This window comes from Mya arenaria, chromosome 1, assembly GCF_026914265.1.
Source record: "Mya arenaria isolate MELC-2E11 chromosome 1, ASM2691426v1".
Taxonomy (NCBI): domain Eukaryota; kingdom Metazoa; phylum Mollusca; class Bivalvia; order Myida; family Myidae; genus Mya; species Mya arenaria.
Window position 1 is genome coordinate 9758564 of NC_069122.1, and position 16680 is coordinate 9775243.

The 16680-nt window shown below is 34.3% G+C and overlaps 1 protein-coding gene across 2 annotated transcripts in view; it reads right to left on the reverse strand.

Annotated features, from left to right (window-relative positions):
• LOC128232448 (vacuolar protein sorting-associated protein 41 homolog) overlaps positions 1-16680 on the reverse strand; it is a 36137-nt gene that overhangs the window by 6659 nt on the left and 12798 nt on the right. Inside the window, exons 10-24 of one of the 2 annotated variants that reach the window (XM_052946000.1) lie at positions 16536-16602; positions 15548-15645; positions 14040-14172; positions 10625-10642; positions 9137-9252; positions 8921-8977; positions 8410-8553; positions 7743-7835; positions 6957-7084; positions 5473-5520; positions 5052-5190; positions 4083-4133; positions 2616-2808; positions 1053-1193; positions 415-551 (exon numbers count right to left, since the gene is read on the reverse strand). In XM_052946000.1, the coding sequence (XP_052801960.1) occupies positions 415-551; positions 1053-1193; positions 2616-2808; positions 4083-4133; positions 5052-5190; positions 5473-5520; positions 6957-7084; positions 7743-7835; positions 8410-8553; positions 8921-8977; positions 9137-9252; positions 10625-10642; positions 14040-14172; positions 15548-15645; positions 16536-16602 (1563 nt within the window). The remainder of the gene's footprint in view (positions 1-414; positions 552-1052; positions 1194-2615; positions 2809-4082; positions 4134-5051; positions 5191-5472; positions 5521-6956; positions 7085-7742; positions 7836-8409; positions 8554-8920; positions 8978-9136; positions 9253-10624; positions 10643-14039; positions 14173-15547; positions 15646-16535; positions 16603-16680) is intronic. The other variant, XM_052946010.1, reaches the window with a different exon arrangement.

Here is a 16680-nt window from a genome sequence, read left to right on the forward strand (position 1 = left end):
TCTTAGATTATAACCCCAAATTCAGATTTAAAGCTGCACTCTCACAGATTCACAGATTGAACGTTTTGATACTTTTTTGTAAGTATGCGACATGCATGGAAACCAGTCATATTTAAGACTGCCAACAAATAAATTAGATTGCAGATTTTTATATTTATATTTAAGTTCAAAAATTGATGTTTTATGCATTTTTCTTAAACCGTTAGTAACACTTTAAGCCATGAAACATTAGTTATTGGACAGAAATAGGAAAATCTGCAATCTGATCTTTTATCACTGGTTTGCAGATATGTAATAAAAAATTGTCTCATTCCAAGACAAAAAAGATAAAAAAAGTTGTCAAAACGGTCAATCTGTGAGAGTGCAGCTTTAAATAAACTATTAAAAAAAACAACAATGAAATACTTCATCTACCTGTAAATTGTAATCTTGAAGAATCTTCACAAGGGAGTCACGTAGGCCGGGTATCTCCATGCCGGTCTGGATACGCTTGATTAGATTGGAGGGGTCAACGTGCGTGCCAATGTTGTTCAGTAGGCCTCGGATAAAGTCTAAATAGAAAAGATGAAATTGCAGAATTAAAAACTGTAGTAAATAACAGTAGTCATAATTTGCATTAACCTGCCAGCCCTACACTCAGGTGAAATGCAATCCGGGCTTGCTCATATAATGGTTTCTATGTAGCAGGACTAATTAAAGATTATGGTGCCAGGCCTTTTAAAAAGAACTCAGGCTTGCTCATCTTTAAGTTTTATTTTGATCACTGAAAATATATAATTTGACCTTATTGCATCAAAAGCTGCATTAATGACAAAAGCTTTGTATGGCATCAAGAAATCTTACTTAAATGACATCACTGCATTTTGGTATGTTTATGACAAAATAAATTGGGATTTTTCAAAAAAGACAACTTCAAAGATTCAAATGGAAAATTTGGGCATTCTCAGTCAGGGGCAGGTTGCGTTGTTTTGACACACCACGCCCCCGTCCGTTTTTTTTTTTATCAATTTTGGCATTCTCAGTCTGCTACAGTACCATTACTGTTTACTTACTTGGTTTGTTGAGGGAGTGCTGGATGAGGTCCTCCCACAGTTCTTGATCATTGTGTTCCTTACAGAACTCTATAGCCTGGTCCACATCTCTGAGCTCATCTGTGATCAGCTGCAGAGCCTGTTTGATATTGCCCATACGACCTGAACACAAACAAAGATTATGTTATTTAATTATTATAAACATATATAGCCATCATTGTTAATTTCAAAGACTGATTGTGTGGTCTGCTTGTTCCAAATTATTAGTAACAGGTTTTCAATAACTTTATAATAAAGTCCTTTTTTTATTGATTATTCCCAATATTTTTTTTTCATTTGGATCCAAATATAATATTTTGGATGAACAAAAAGCCTTGGTAATTTTATTTTAAAATAACTTGACTACCTGTGCCTTCCAAATTGGGAAAATAAGAGTACTTTTTTAATTTCTTATTTCCACATGGAATAATTATTTTTTATTAGGATCCAAAAATAAGAATTTTGGGTAAACAAAAAGCCTAGTTTGACAACATTAAAATGAAAAAATAAAACGTCAATAAAGTGAAATAGAGCCTTCCACCTAAAATACTGTCAGGTACAAGTTCTCTTGGCCTCTCCAAATGTTCCAAAGGACCAGTTTATACACAGAAACATACTCGAGAGTTTGAAATTCAGTGTAAGATCACAGAAAGCTATATTTTCACAAATGGAGTACCAAAACTGAACAAATTTTCTTTTTCTTTTATGTTAAAATTTCAGAAAAAATGCCAATTTAATTCGTGTTAATTGAAAAAATTCCAGTGGAAGAATACAGCTGTGACATCATTTCGGTGATGTCATTTCAAACATTTATGTCCCAGCAAGCACGTAGCTGACTGTACGCAAATACGCAGTTGCGTAATGAAATTTTGACATGTCAAAGTTTTTGTCATACCAAAAACCCTGAATATGAAAAAAGAGGGGGTTACTAAGGGGATGAAAGGGTTTATATGCTGTCAGGCATCGATCTGAGTTATCCCAAATTAGCCCTACCTACGCGCCTGCCTGGTATATTGAATGCTTCATAACTTCTGTTCTGCAGTATGTGATCCCAAAACTATGAGAGCAATGAAGATAATAACAGTGAAAATATCATGATATTTCACCAAAAAGAATAAACATATCGATGGCCTCACTTCAAAATGCTGAAGCTGCATTTTTTGTTTCGGCATTTTCACATCAATAAAATCATAAAGGCGAGCTGCATCTAACTGCCAAATGCCGAGAAAATAGTCCAATGAGGAAATGGTGTTGTATCATGTGATCAAAATGTCAGGCAATGATTGGACATTTCACAGGGAAGCAAAAATGCCGAACCTTCAGATATTGTTACCACAAAAATTGTAACTTAGCATTTTGTAAAAATAAATGTGTGATCAAATTACCAAGATTAAATACTAAAAACGTTACTATTGAAAACATGGGTTTTTTCATTTTCGATATTTGGATGTGAGGCCATGAATATTAAGCTGTCACCACATGGGAGCGTAAAAAACATTACCAATTACAGTCATGTACATAAACAATGGCTAAAGACATGCTTACCCAGCAAAAAAACCTGCTCTGGTCGTAATGATCGCTCCTCTACTACTTTAAGAGCCATATCAAGCGGGTAGGGGATGCTACTACGCAAAAAGGGAAGTAACTTGGCTTGGTTAAACTCTGCATACAGTTTCACCATGTTTCCAGAATATGGAGTGACCAGCTGTTGGTCAGTACTGGCCAGTCTGTCCAGGTACTGTAATTGGGCAGAATATATACATATGATTGTCAACTGTGATAAATTTTCAACAAGAGAGCAACCGAGTGAATACAAACACTTGTCTGTGGGTCCTTTACTGCCAAACGAAGGGCATAACTTAACACTTATTAAAGCCAGAGTTATGGGCCTTGTTATAAAGGTTTAAATTTCTCTTGCAACATGTGTGCCAAGCTTCATATGAATATCTTGAACAGTTTTTTATGACCAGGTTAATGTTATGCACAAGGCCGACAATGTCAACACAAACAACAATAACTTAACATTTTTCTTCTAACAAAAGACAGGCTATTAATAATAGATTAATGTTGAAAGGTTCCTTCAAAACTTTGAAAAAATACAAAAACAGCACTGGACAGTAGATATAATATCGGGGATCAGGATTTTGTGCATGATTTATCCTATACAAAATAAAAAATATTAAAATCAGCTGAGTGACATTAATATATCAGAAATTGTGTGATAAAAACAAAGTAATAGTCAAACAGTACAAATATACAACTTAGTGAAACATTTTTTTTCCAAGTCAAATTAAAAAATAAACAAAGATATTTTAAGGCTACATTAATTAAAAACAAAAAATAAATCAAATGTAAATGAATTCTTTCAAGCAAAATGTAAGTTATTTAAAACATTCACTGTATACAATTCGAAAAAAAAGTTCACTAAGAAGCTTATGAACAAGACCCCTGTCAGCTCACAGTATAAATAATAATAATAATATGAGATTAAAAGATACAAGTGTTACAACCTTACATAATGGTACATATCTTTCTTTGTATTTATATAAAGTTGACTGGTCATTATAACACTCTATTTTAATGAAAATCCAGTTTAATGACATCAGCAGTCCATATAATATTTTTGGCCGGTCTGGACCTCGCAAAAAACATCATATGGACCACTGACATCATGTTATATGCACCGCTGATGTCATAAAACTGTTTAGTGTGGCTTGCGAATTTCACAAAGGCGAAAAATTGTCACAAGTAAACATTATTTCTTTATACAATAAAACACATCAAAAGCACTTTAAAAACATTGAATAGTAATATTAAATGTTCGGTATAATATAAGAAATGTTACGCACCACTTTGGGCCATATTTTATTATAAGGACTGGCCAGCTTGAAGGTGAATGGACCTAGGCTAATGCCTCAGTCCATATACACCTTCGGGGGCTGACTTGCCTGTCCTTATAATGTCAAACGACCCTCAATGGTGTGTAATATTTCTTAAGTTTATAGTACCTACCACATAAAGGAACTCTGGATTTCTTTCAAGCTGTCTCACCACTTTCTCAACCTGAAAACAATAATATTTGAATAACAGATTGAACATGTTTATTCATGTATGTTAACTATACATTCCATTGCCTCTTCTCTAGAATACAATTTATTCTGCTTACCAAGTTACCAAGTTAATGATAGTGAAAGGAAATGAATATTATTGTCATGATAACCTGCAGTGTGAACTTTGTGGACCTGGACGTATTCTCTTATAAAGTAGTTTACACCTACACTATGTACAGGTTCATTTACAAGTGTTTTGCAATCACTATTTCTTTTATGGACTCAGAAAGTCCCACTATCCCACTATTGTGTTTTAAAGAACATAAGGATGAGGTTTCACAACCCATCAAATGTAAGTTGCTTTTTCTATAATCATACACTTTCCAATACTAAATACAAATAGACCTTACAATACTAAATACAAATACACCTTCCAATACTAAATACACCTTACAATACTAAATACAAATACACCTTACAATACTAAATACAAATACACCTTACAATACTAAATACAATTACATCTTACAATATGTACAAATTTACCTAAAAGTACTTACAAAAACACCCAACAATACCATATACTTATACACTTAATAATACTTACAACTAAACCTAACAATAGGTGCAAATACACCTTAAAATACTAACTAAAACAACTAACATTACTTACTTATACGCCTATCAATACTTACAAATACTCCTTACAATACTATACTTACTGAAACACCTAACAATATCTACTTACAATACATACAAATTACCCTTACAATACTTACAAGTACACCTTAAAAATAACTTAAACACTTAACAATACTTACTATAACACTTAACAGTACCTGCTTGATATACACCTAACAATACTTAACACCAAACAGTCCTACTTGAAATACACCTAATAATACCTACACATACACCTAACAATACTTACTGGAATCTTTCCAATATTGTCAATGAGCATTTTGACAGCATTATCCTTATCAAACTCCATCAGCTGAACAATTCTGTCACTGACGGCTTCGTACAGTGAGTGGCGGTTTATCAGCTTGAAGACATCAGGGTGCTTTAGTCTGCAGAAAAACATATTTATTGTTTGGGTGTTTTCATAGAATGGTTGCTTAATAAATATCAAGATCTTGTGTGTACTATTGGTTAATTGTCAGCACTAAAATGAAAATATAGCAAGTGGAAAACATGAAATTCTCATCTAAGCACAGCCTTGTATGTCTTAAAGGGTATTGTGGTGGAAAAATATTTTTTTACAATTTCATTACTAGGGCTTTAACAGGCTTGACCAAAATGATTTTGGGCAGATTTTCAATGCCATCAAACCATGATCGATGAATACTTACTTAATGTAGATGGCCAGGGCCTTGTCAAATTCCTTCTTGAATCCATGCCTGAGAAAAAAGAGATTAATCCTTATGTTTGTACATTAATCTTCTCAGCATACAGTAATCAAATAATGGTCAAACCATTAAGTAGATATGTATGATATTGTATGTTCCTTCATAGTATTAATTTGGTGTAATAAGTGTTCAAAGGAATCTTTAAGTGTACACAGTAATCTATGAGCACTGAATTAGTATAATTAGACCTTGTATGGATTGTGTTAGCGTTAAAGGGACTAGACACCAGATGGTCACTAAAATGGCAAAAACAGTATTTCCTCAAACAAGCCTAGAATTATTAATACAAAATGGTATGCGGCCATTAGTATATAATTTTAATTGATAAAAAATATTTTGTCGCTGTCTCAGCTGAGTTTACCAATCTAAAAATAGTTCATAATGGTTTCCCAGTTTGAAGTGGATATATTTAGCATGTGAAAGTCACACGATTTGTACAAAAACATATATCAACGCTATTTTTACATTTATTGGGATTTACCTGGTAGACAAAGTAAGTAAATTTCAAATTAGAACAAGAGTTGTCACAGTATGTGACGAATGCCCCCGAATGTGACATTGACCTATGAACAAGGTCAGTACATGAAAAGTTGATCTTGCCTATAAGTGTCAAATACATATGGCAAGTTATTTTAAATTGCCTCTAAACATAAATAAATACCACCCATACTTGACAACCTACACTGTTATGTCCTTATAAGCAGCATTCCATTGTGAATAAACACTAAGTGTGACCTTGAACTTAGAGGTAGGGACATGGGTCTTGCACGCAACATGTCGTCTTGGTATGTCCGACACATGTGGCAAGTCATCTTAAAATCTGTCCATACAAGAGAAAGTTACAGCCCGGACACGACAACCTATACTCTATGTCCTTATATATGCAGCATTCCATTGTGAATAAACACCTAAGTGTGACCTTGACCTTAGAGGTAGGGACTCGGGTCTTGCATGCGACATGTCTTCTTGGTATGTGGAACACATGTGTGGCAAGTTATTTTAAAATCTGTCCATACAAGGGAAAGTTACAGACCGGACACGAGTTATTGAGCCCAACACACGGACGGACGGTGCGATTTTAATATGCCCACCTTGGGGGGCATAAAAATACGCAAAAACTGCGAAAGATACATGTGTCGTAAGCAATGTGATACATCAATAAGTAAGATTCAATACGTTGTACACAACAATATCAATTTTATGTAAGTTTTTGACAATTTTCTTTTTTTTGCACTTGTATTATATTTTGTCTAGTCCCTTTAACTTCATTCCCTTGCACCCTTCAGTTCAGCTAAGACCAGGAGCAGAGCCCTGTTATTTTTCTGTCAGGGTCCAAATAATCTGTGAGGGCTGATATTTTTGTATGGTCTAGGTTTGCATTTACATCATTTGTTTACTATTGAATGCAAGTCCCCCTTCCATCTTACAGTTCAGCTAAAGCCTGGAGCAGGGCCCGATTGTTTCTGTCTCGATCCATACGGTCTATGAGGGCCGATATGATTGTTTGGACCTGGTATAAAGTGTGGGGCCATTCTTTGATTAACTGAAGGAACACCTGAAAGAAATAAATCACATGTGATTTACCAAAACAAACAGAATAGTTTTAAAAACCTTTCTCCGTTATTTCAAATTAAGTCAAATATTAACATGTATGCATATTGTCCTAAACCGTGACACTTAAGTTTGTTTCTTCTCAACATATAACTAGACTTTCACAAATTCCATGACACGTGTGGCTTGTAAGGAGAGGTCATTTTTATTTTCTATAGAGGTCACAATGACCTTGATCTGTGACTTGTTAATTCAAAAAACTGTGTCGACTTCTGACCATGGCTTATGTTCATACCAAGTTTAAAGACTCTATACCAAGTCGTACAAAAGCTATTGAATGAAAAAGAAAGCAGTCATAGTTTTTTCTAAGGTAATTATGACCTAGACTTTCGACCTTCTTACACAAAAATCAATAGGGGTCATGTACTGTCCATGACTAATGCGCTTACCAAGTTTGAGACTCTACATCAAGTTGTTCAAAAGAAAGTAAAATTTCAAGTAGACGATGACGATCTTGCCTGATCGCCTTAATGAAATTAAATAAGAAAAGGCATTTTAAAGTGAATTAAATATTTACTTTATACTTTCAGACTAATAGCTTGCCCATTTCTGTTTCAAAAAAAATATTCATATATACTTTTATTATTAAACAGATTTCTCACCTTTGCATCTGTTTGAAGAAAATCGTTAAGCACCATTTCATAGATGGCTGGACTCAGTTGAGGGTCACTGCGGGGCAGAAAAGGGGCCAGAGACTGTAAAAAAAATAAACATATAATACTGAAATTTAAAATTTGAAGAAACTCTTGACTATTCAGCCCTGTTTCATAAATAGCTGGACTCAGTAATTGTTGAGAGTCACTGCCGAGCAGAAATGGGGGCTGACACTGAAAAATATTTTTTATATATTATAATAGAAATATCTCCAAAAATCGTAGAAAAATTGGTAAGAGGTCTGGCCTTTTCATTTCCGGAAAATTTTGACACGAAAACGATTCAAATAGGGAAATTCAACACTGAAATAGTTCAAGCTCATTCATTCAAAATAATGGCAGATTAATTAAATACAAACAATGCTTTAACATGTGTTCAAGGAATAACTATTTTATTATTATTGTTTTGCTATTAAATTATCTAATTTTCCAAAATATGTCTAAAAATTTGGATTTAATTGTGAAGTAGCCAAATAATTGCCTCTGCTTACGTCCAATCCCTGGTTGTGTTACAAACATCGAATATTCATACACCCAGTCCAGTAAATACTCTTTTTCCCATATCACACATCATAAAGAGCAGCAATGATGTTAATGACAGATAATTGTAAACAACCTTTAGTTGTCCGAGTTTGGCGAACACATATGCCTCAGCTTCCCAGTAATCTTTGTTTTTCCCGAACACCTTCACACACAGGCGGGCAGCATCTTCGAAGCGCCCATTTTCCAGGAGGTAGTTAAGGAAACTGCGACCAATATCCTTAATGATGAAAGAAACAAAATTTTGAAACCTGGTGACTCGATATACAAGGGACTGGCCTAAATACTTTGAGCCTCGCGAATAACAGGTCAAGTGGGAATGCTTCCAAAGAGTAAAACAAAATTGGTACTCTACATTCAGTTCCAGCAAACAAGGAAATCGAGCCAGGCGATATTGAGCCAACAGGTTTTGACAGTATCTTGCACTGTTTTGAGAAAGGCCAAGCTGAGAAAGGCCAAGGTTAAAGCTTTTGCACACTGCTGCTGCAATGACCACACATATTATGATCAAACCTAAATTTTTCTCCAAAATAGTCATATAAGTTCTAGTGCTTACATAACAGTCATATAAAAATACTAGTACTTACATAGTATGTGTGTTTCTTCAACTCCTTCGAAAATAAGCTGGCTGCCTCCAGTGCTTGCTATGGAAAAAAACATAATAGATACTTTAATATTCAATTCTTGTTAATGTGAGACACTAAATTAATATATTATCTATCACAGGATACTATCTTTACCTTGCTTAAGAGACTTGCTCATGCTTTTGATAATAATTTGAAAATATAGCACTGTTTTTATACCTCGAATTCCTCATGCTCGAGGAGCCAGGCCACATGGTCGTCCTGATCTCTCGGCCTCGCAACCACTACATCTTTTGGACTGATGATATAGAACAGGTTATCTTCCACCACATTCTCTGTAAGATTACAAAACATTATAGTTTAGTTTAACCTTATTTCTTTTAGCTCAATTGCGAAGGAAGCTTATTACCTAAGAATCATGCTTGAGTCTGTTTCCTGGGTAATAAAGAGTATTTGTGTTCTTTTTTGAGAGGCCATGAGAAAGTTCCCTTGGTGGGGATCAAACCCACAGCCTATTGGGTGAGAGGCAGACACTAACAACAATATTACCCTAGAGCATTAGCAACAGAATAGGCATATGGTATAAAATGAAGCTTTTTATTGCCTATCTTATACTGATAACTGTTTTTTTTTCACTTCTTTTTATCCATTGGACATTGGCTTAAAATGGCATCATTAATCTTATTGCAAGTAGTATTCAAACGAATATTATGGAACTTGCTTCATATTAATGTGCATACTGTCGATGACAAAACATGGACAAAGTGTCAATATGTTTTTCAAGTATTATTTGTTCAACAACACCAAGGCTATGATAATACCTATATTTTTTTTTTTAAAACCTCTAATTCGGTGAATCAAATGTGTTGCCATTCAGGAGCATCAATTTCTAGTTAAGGTCACCTTTATCTTTGACCTACTGACCCAAGAATCAAAATGGGTCATCTACTTACTATGACCAATATGCATACCAAGTTTGAAGACTCTTCAACTCATTCAAAAGTTGCTAATGGGAAATAAAAGCGTGACGCAAATGACAACGATAATGCCAGAAAAGGTAATCCCTGCCATGCTCCGCACAACAAAGTACACGACTGTTCTTATATATATATATTTTCATAGGAAAGCTTTATATCAGTGCAAATACAGCTTATCACCAATTATTGCTAGAGTATGAATGTATAATATCTGCATCCTTTTTAGAACAGCTAAATTTAATACAGTCGAAACCAGTTGGCTCAAGCTTGTTTGGATCAAATTCCGAATGTTTGCTCGAACTAGGAACCAATTTCACTATACTGAAGATAAACATTGGCTTTCCAAGGCTCGAAGTATTTTTCGCTGGTCCCTGGGAGTTCGAGCCAATGGGCTTCAACTGTATAATATTTAGCTTAAAAAATTAAGAGGCCATCTCATCAATAAATGAACCGTACATTTGATTTGTCAAATCTATCATTTTGGTCGTCATGACATATACTGTGAAACAAATTGTTAACTTACAAGATTTCTATTCAAATTCACATGTCAAAATCTATGTTCCATTTTTGACACTGGCTGAATATACGGAATTTCCTGAATGCACAATATTTTTTTGTTAATTTTTTGTTTGATAAGATGGCTTCAGTGCTCTTACAAAGTGCAACGATTATTTGCATAAAAGATACATTTATGCGTGGGTTAATTTAAATAAATCATAAGAAATATTACCAGTCATGCACATTGGCTCTACAAAATAAATTATTAAAACATAGGTCATAGACCACCAAATAAAATTCCTTTATATTCTTTAGTGAATTGACCAATTTGCACGCAAAATAACACTGAGTTCTAGTGTTTCATGACCTCAAACACCATAAATGGTATTGAAGTTCCACCTGTGTACTCAGCATTAAAGACTATATGAAAAAAGTTGAACCACTATGTATGAAATCAAGTTACACAATACGGCGTAGGAGTACAAACTATGCAGTGAAAATGTAAACAATAAAAAGTAGTTCAAGCAGGTCCAAAATGTTTATCACAACCTAAGTTCTCAGCTTTAAAACCTTAAAAGATAGACCATGCTTTCACTGTCATTGCCTTAGGGCTATTCCAGTTAAACATATGTCCCACCCCAGGACGGCAAAATAAAGAAATTCTGTAGGGGGTAGGTCTTTTTCTTAATTTGCTACTGTAGGGGGTGGTGATAAGTCCAATTTCGCTTCTATAGGGGGGCGTCATTTTCTTTTTTGCTTCTGACCGTATCTGCTCATTTATATTCACTGCCCGATGGTGAAATACCGGGGTTTTTTTTATCCATATAACATATTTTACCGAACGTCGTGTACAGAATTGGTTTGGATACAAATTTTCGCGATATTACGAGTCGGTTCCGCGGTACCGGAAATCAGAAGAAGTTGCGTCCCTTGACAACAAGATGGCGGAGGCGCCAGAATTTGTCAAGTCGTGGTCGAAGACCAACCTACAAAATTGGCTAGAAACCAATAGTTGCGCCGCATGTGTGGATACGTTTCGTGGTAAGTATACCAAATTGCAGTGTTCGACACTAACGGGGTCCCGGGATCCCGAGGACACCAGTTTTTCAGGAGGGACACCTGAACTTCGATGTCCGGTATTCCGTCGGGACACTTAAATTTCTGACTGATAAACGCTAAATATCAATAAATAAGTAGCATTTAATTAATTTATTACCTAAATTCGGGCTCCCTAAATTTCTTGACAGCACATGTCAAAACAATATTATTAATTATCATTATCGGACTCATCAAAGCGAAAGTATAGCTGACTATTTGACTATAGTTACGTCATGAATCTATAAATAAACAGGTCATTTCACAGGCGCATGCAGGTTAACGCTTCCGTTTTGTTGTTTACATTTTAAACAAGGTCAGAGCTGACAGAGATTTATTATCGGTAAAATACTTATGTGGAATTGTTTTGCTTATGTGTCAGAACCGCCCAAAAAGATGCCAACTCTGATGATACCTTTTATATAATATGATGCGACCTTTGAGTATTTACAGTAACATTTACGACACAAAAGAACTGCATCCTACATTCAGCATTCTTTGTTAATTGGCATTCAACTTATCAATATTCTTTGTTAATTTTAAAGACATATATTTTATGCCTTGATAAAAAATAATAGAAATAAAATTTGCAGGGTTTTATTCATTAATTCAATAAATTTATAAAATTTTATGACTTTTTGGCGCGAAAATTAACATGTATACACAATTTTTGGTCGTCTGCTCTTCCAGTATGCACTACGACTGTTGGTTAGTCTGATTGATTTATCAACAGCTCTACTAAATATTGATTGGAGTTTTCACAAGCCAGATGTAATATTCCTACAGTTTCTTAATGAAAAGCACCGACATTTGACAAGACCCTGAACCATGATGTATTTTATGCGTATTTTCCAAAAATCTAAAAATAGTAACAACATCAAGTTTTTGTTTACATTGTATCCATCTCTGTTTTTGACTGAAAACAAAAGGGACTTAGACATTCTCCCGCTTTTGAACCCAATCTACCAACTTAGAGACCAAAATATACCTCACTGCCATTCAGTGCTACTAACCTGTCATTACATGCTGCTGAAAACATGTATAATAATTATGGTGGTTTATACATGCATTACAAATTGAAAAGTAAAAGGATATTGAATTTAATATTAAAACAGGCTCAACAATGAAAAAATGTAAAAAGTGGAAGGGACTCCTAATTTCAGGAAGGGACACCTGATTTCAAATGTTGGTGTCCCTTCGGGATCCCTTGGAAAAATGGTTAGTGTCGACCCCTGAAATTGACAACAGTTGTCTAGAATTTTATTAGAAATCATAATTTGTACGTATTGCGTAAATGTTATAAATCCGAATGTTTCGTCCCCTTAACATTTCGACCACAAGGTATTTTTAGGTTGTATATAATTACATGGGTGAAAGTTTCAGCCTCATGTGGCTTAATATGCACTTACAGCAACATATGAAGAAACAAGAGAACCGTGGTGTGTAGGTTATAGTCCATATAATGGAAAATAACCAAATTTATTAATGGAAAATAACAAAATTTATTACAAGCAAAGCCCAGTAATAAGTTTTGTTATTTTCCATTACATGAGCTGTAACCGACTTATAGTTCACCCTAGTTTCTAAGCCAATCATCGAACAAGGCCGTATACAGCGTGCCCATTAGCTGCTCGAAGTTCATTTGGCGCGCGCCATGTCTGTTGACCTAGTTATAATAATTAACTTATTGGGTGCAGATGTGATCTTATATGAAACCTATTCGAGCAAAGATTTGAAAATCTCTGGGTGATGATTGGCTTAGAAACTAGGGTGAGCTATAAGGTCCTATATAGCTCACCTGATCAAAGAGTTACAAAAGAGTAATTGCAAATAATCTTTGCATATAGACGTATAAAAAAATAAACTTCTCAAGGGGGTCCGAATTTGCTCAGAAAATATTCTAAAGGGGGTTCTTTTCTCATCAAATAAACTTCTGAAGGGGGGTGGTCCATTTTGAAAGTGCCTTCCTGGGGTGGGACATATGTTTTACTGGAATAGCCCTTAATAAAAAGATGATAAAACACATGTAATACTGGTTAGTCACTTCTGAATTGGTGTACTTTGCCCTATACAGACTCTGCAATAAATTAATTGACTCGTTTTTTAGCTTTGATTGTAAATTCATTTCAAGGATAATAAAATATATAGATTTCATAAATAAAACACACATAAAACAGTTAAAACAAGTGATATAAACATATAAACACTCAAATATATTATTAAATTTTTTGCTTGATTCCTAAAAAACATTTAACTATCAATAATTTGTTAAAAGTAAATAGATAACGATAACATTTTTAGTTTAAACGTTATTTATTTTACAACAATTGTGAAGGAAGTTGTGATTACTTATACTAAGTCACTCTTGTTGGCATGATGTTGCACGAGAGTGTGGTCTTGTGCTGTGGGGAGAAACAGAGTACCCGGAGAAAACCCACTGGTCCGGCTTGGTGACCACTAACCAAACTCACATGTGCCCAGGCCGATAACATTTTTATGATAATTATAGATAATAATTTATATGCACTACTTAACATGTTGAACCAGTTTACCTAGATGGTAGTCATTACAGCGGTAGTTCTGGTAGCCTCGTATGGTGAGGGCATCGTTAGACACTTCTTCATAGTAGTTCAGATGCGGGTCTACAATACGGAGGTTTGGTCTGCTGGAGATGGACTGTACAGTCTGTGAAAACATTAAGATGTATGAATTACATAATTATGTTCTCAATTTTATCATTTAATAAGAATTTATGTATGTTTTCCTGCAGACAACTCGAACAGAAAGAGGCAGAGCTATGACATACTGGTATCAGGTTTCAGACTAAAATCTTGATATCTATACATTAAACCAAAGAACCAAAAGCAGTCAATAAAAATCATATGTCACTGGCTGTCAACAATTTTCAACAAATGACAAAACCTGTGTAAAATATACCAATGTATCAATTGCTGTTATGTGAACAATCAGGACTTATACAAAATGGTAAATTTGTAAAAATAACAGAGTTGAATTCAGCGATACTTTTTGTCAACAGTTTGTTTAAGATGGTGTAATTAAGATTTATGTCATATGCCAGAAGTACCGGAGTTGAATTCAGCGATCCTTTTTTTCAATAGTTTGTTTAAGATGGTGTAATTAAGATTTATGTCATATGCCAGAAGTACCAGAGTTGAATTCAGCGATCCTTTTTTTCAATAGTTTGTTTAAGATGGTGTATTTAAGATTATGTCATATGCCAGAAGTACAAGAGTTGAATTCAGCGATCCTTTTTTTCAATAGTTTGTTTAAGATGGTGTAATTAAGATTTATGTCATATGCCAGAAGTACCAGAGTTGAATTCAGCGATACTTTTTGTCAATAGTTTGTTTAAGATGGTGTATTTAAGATTATGCTGTATGCCATAAGTACCAAAGTTGAATTCAGCGATACTTTTTGTCAATAGTTTGTTTAAGATGGTGTAATTATGATTATAGTGTATGCCAGAAGTACCAGAGTTGAATTTAGCGATATTTTTTTCAATAGTTTGTTTAAGATTGTGTATTTAAGATTATGCTGTGTGCCAAAAGGACCAAATTTGAATTCAGCGATACTTTTTGTCAATAGTTTGTTTAAGATGGTGTATTTAAGATTTATTTCATATGCCAGAAGTACCAGAGTTGAATTTAGCGATACTTTTTGTCAATAGTTTGTTTATGACAGTGTATTTAAGATTATAGTGTATGTCAGAAGTACCAGAGTTGAATTCAGCGATCCTTTTTTTCAATAGTTTGTTTAAGATGGTGTATTTAAGATTATAGTGTATGCCAGAAGTACAAAAGTTGAATTCAGCGATACATTTTGTCAATAGATTGTTTAAGATGGTGTATTTAAGATTATAGTGTATGCCAGCAGTACCAGAGTTGAATTCAGCGATACTTTTTGTCAATAGTTTGTTTAAGATGGTGTAATTAAGATTATAGTGTATGCCAGAAGTACCAGAGTTTAATTCAGCAATACATTTTGTCAATAGTTTGTTTAAGATGGTGTATTTAAGATTTTTAACCTAACCAATACCTACCTCTGGTTGTGTTGGTTTGTCGTACGTCAGCAGGACCAGATTTGAATCCAGTGATGCAATACCACATACCATATATTCTGGGGTGTTGAACATCGCAACTGGAATAAAGGTTAACACATATTTTTGACTACATAATCAGTTAGTCCCAAATATAAACTAAATGGATTTGATAAACTGAGTGATATTATAATACGGACTGATAATTTAAATTTGTTCTTACAACATTGTATATTTATGTAAGTATAAATGTTGATTTGGGCAACAGCATAAGAAACAAGCAACAGTATGTTAATTCTTTAGTTAAGTAAAAGTTAGTTGAAATGTTTATTGATTGGTCAATATTTATCCAACAATGACTGATGACCAATGAAATTGCTTGATTGTGCAAACTAACCAAAACAATTGGTTCCTGGGGATTTCTGCACCAGTCAATTGTAACCACGGCCCCCCAGGTTACAATTGACTGGTGCATTACTCAACAACAAGAATTGTTTATTCCTGATTTCACTACTAAATTGTAATGGGAAGGTAGGTCAGGATAGTATATTCCATGCGGCAATTCAGGTCAATATGAGTGTTAAAATATGAATAAAATACACAGGAGTTCACTATTTTGGAATAAAATAGTTCTTTTTTTAGGAGGAATTGCCATTAACCCCTTAATTCATTTAAACGATGGTGTTTTTGGTAATGGGGGAGGGGGTGCATGTTGAAAGTTCATTTTCAAAGTTGTGCCCTTAACACTAATTCCGTCAGGATAGTTTTTCCAAGTGAACAATTTACTATGGCAATACCAAAGTTAAAATATTAATATAATACATCAGAGGCACCATTTCAGACTAAAAATATCTGAAGGTTTTCTTAGGAATATGCCAAAGTCCCTTTATACATTTAAACCACAGTTTCATTTTGTTCTTGGGGAGCAGGTACAAGCGGGTGTTGAGACCTTTAACACTTAATCCTGGAAAGGCTCTTGAAGTATACTTACTAATCTCGACATATTTTGGTGGGAGATCCCGTACATCTTGTTCCTTTCGTTCCTTCACCAAACACACCTGAAACTCAGTTTCATTTCAAAAGTTACAAACATAATTACAGTACTTAATGCTAAATCTTTTTTTTTATTGAACTAG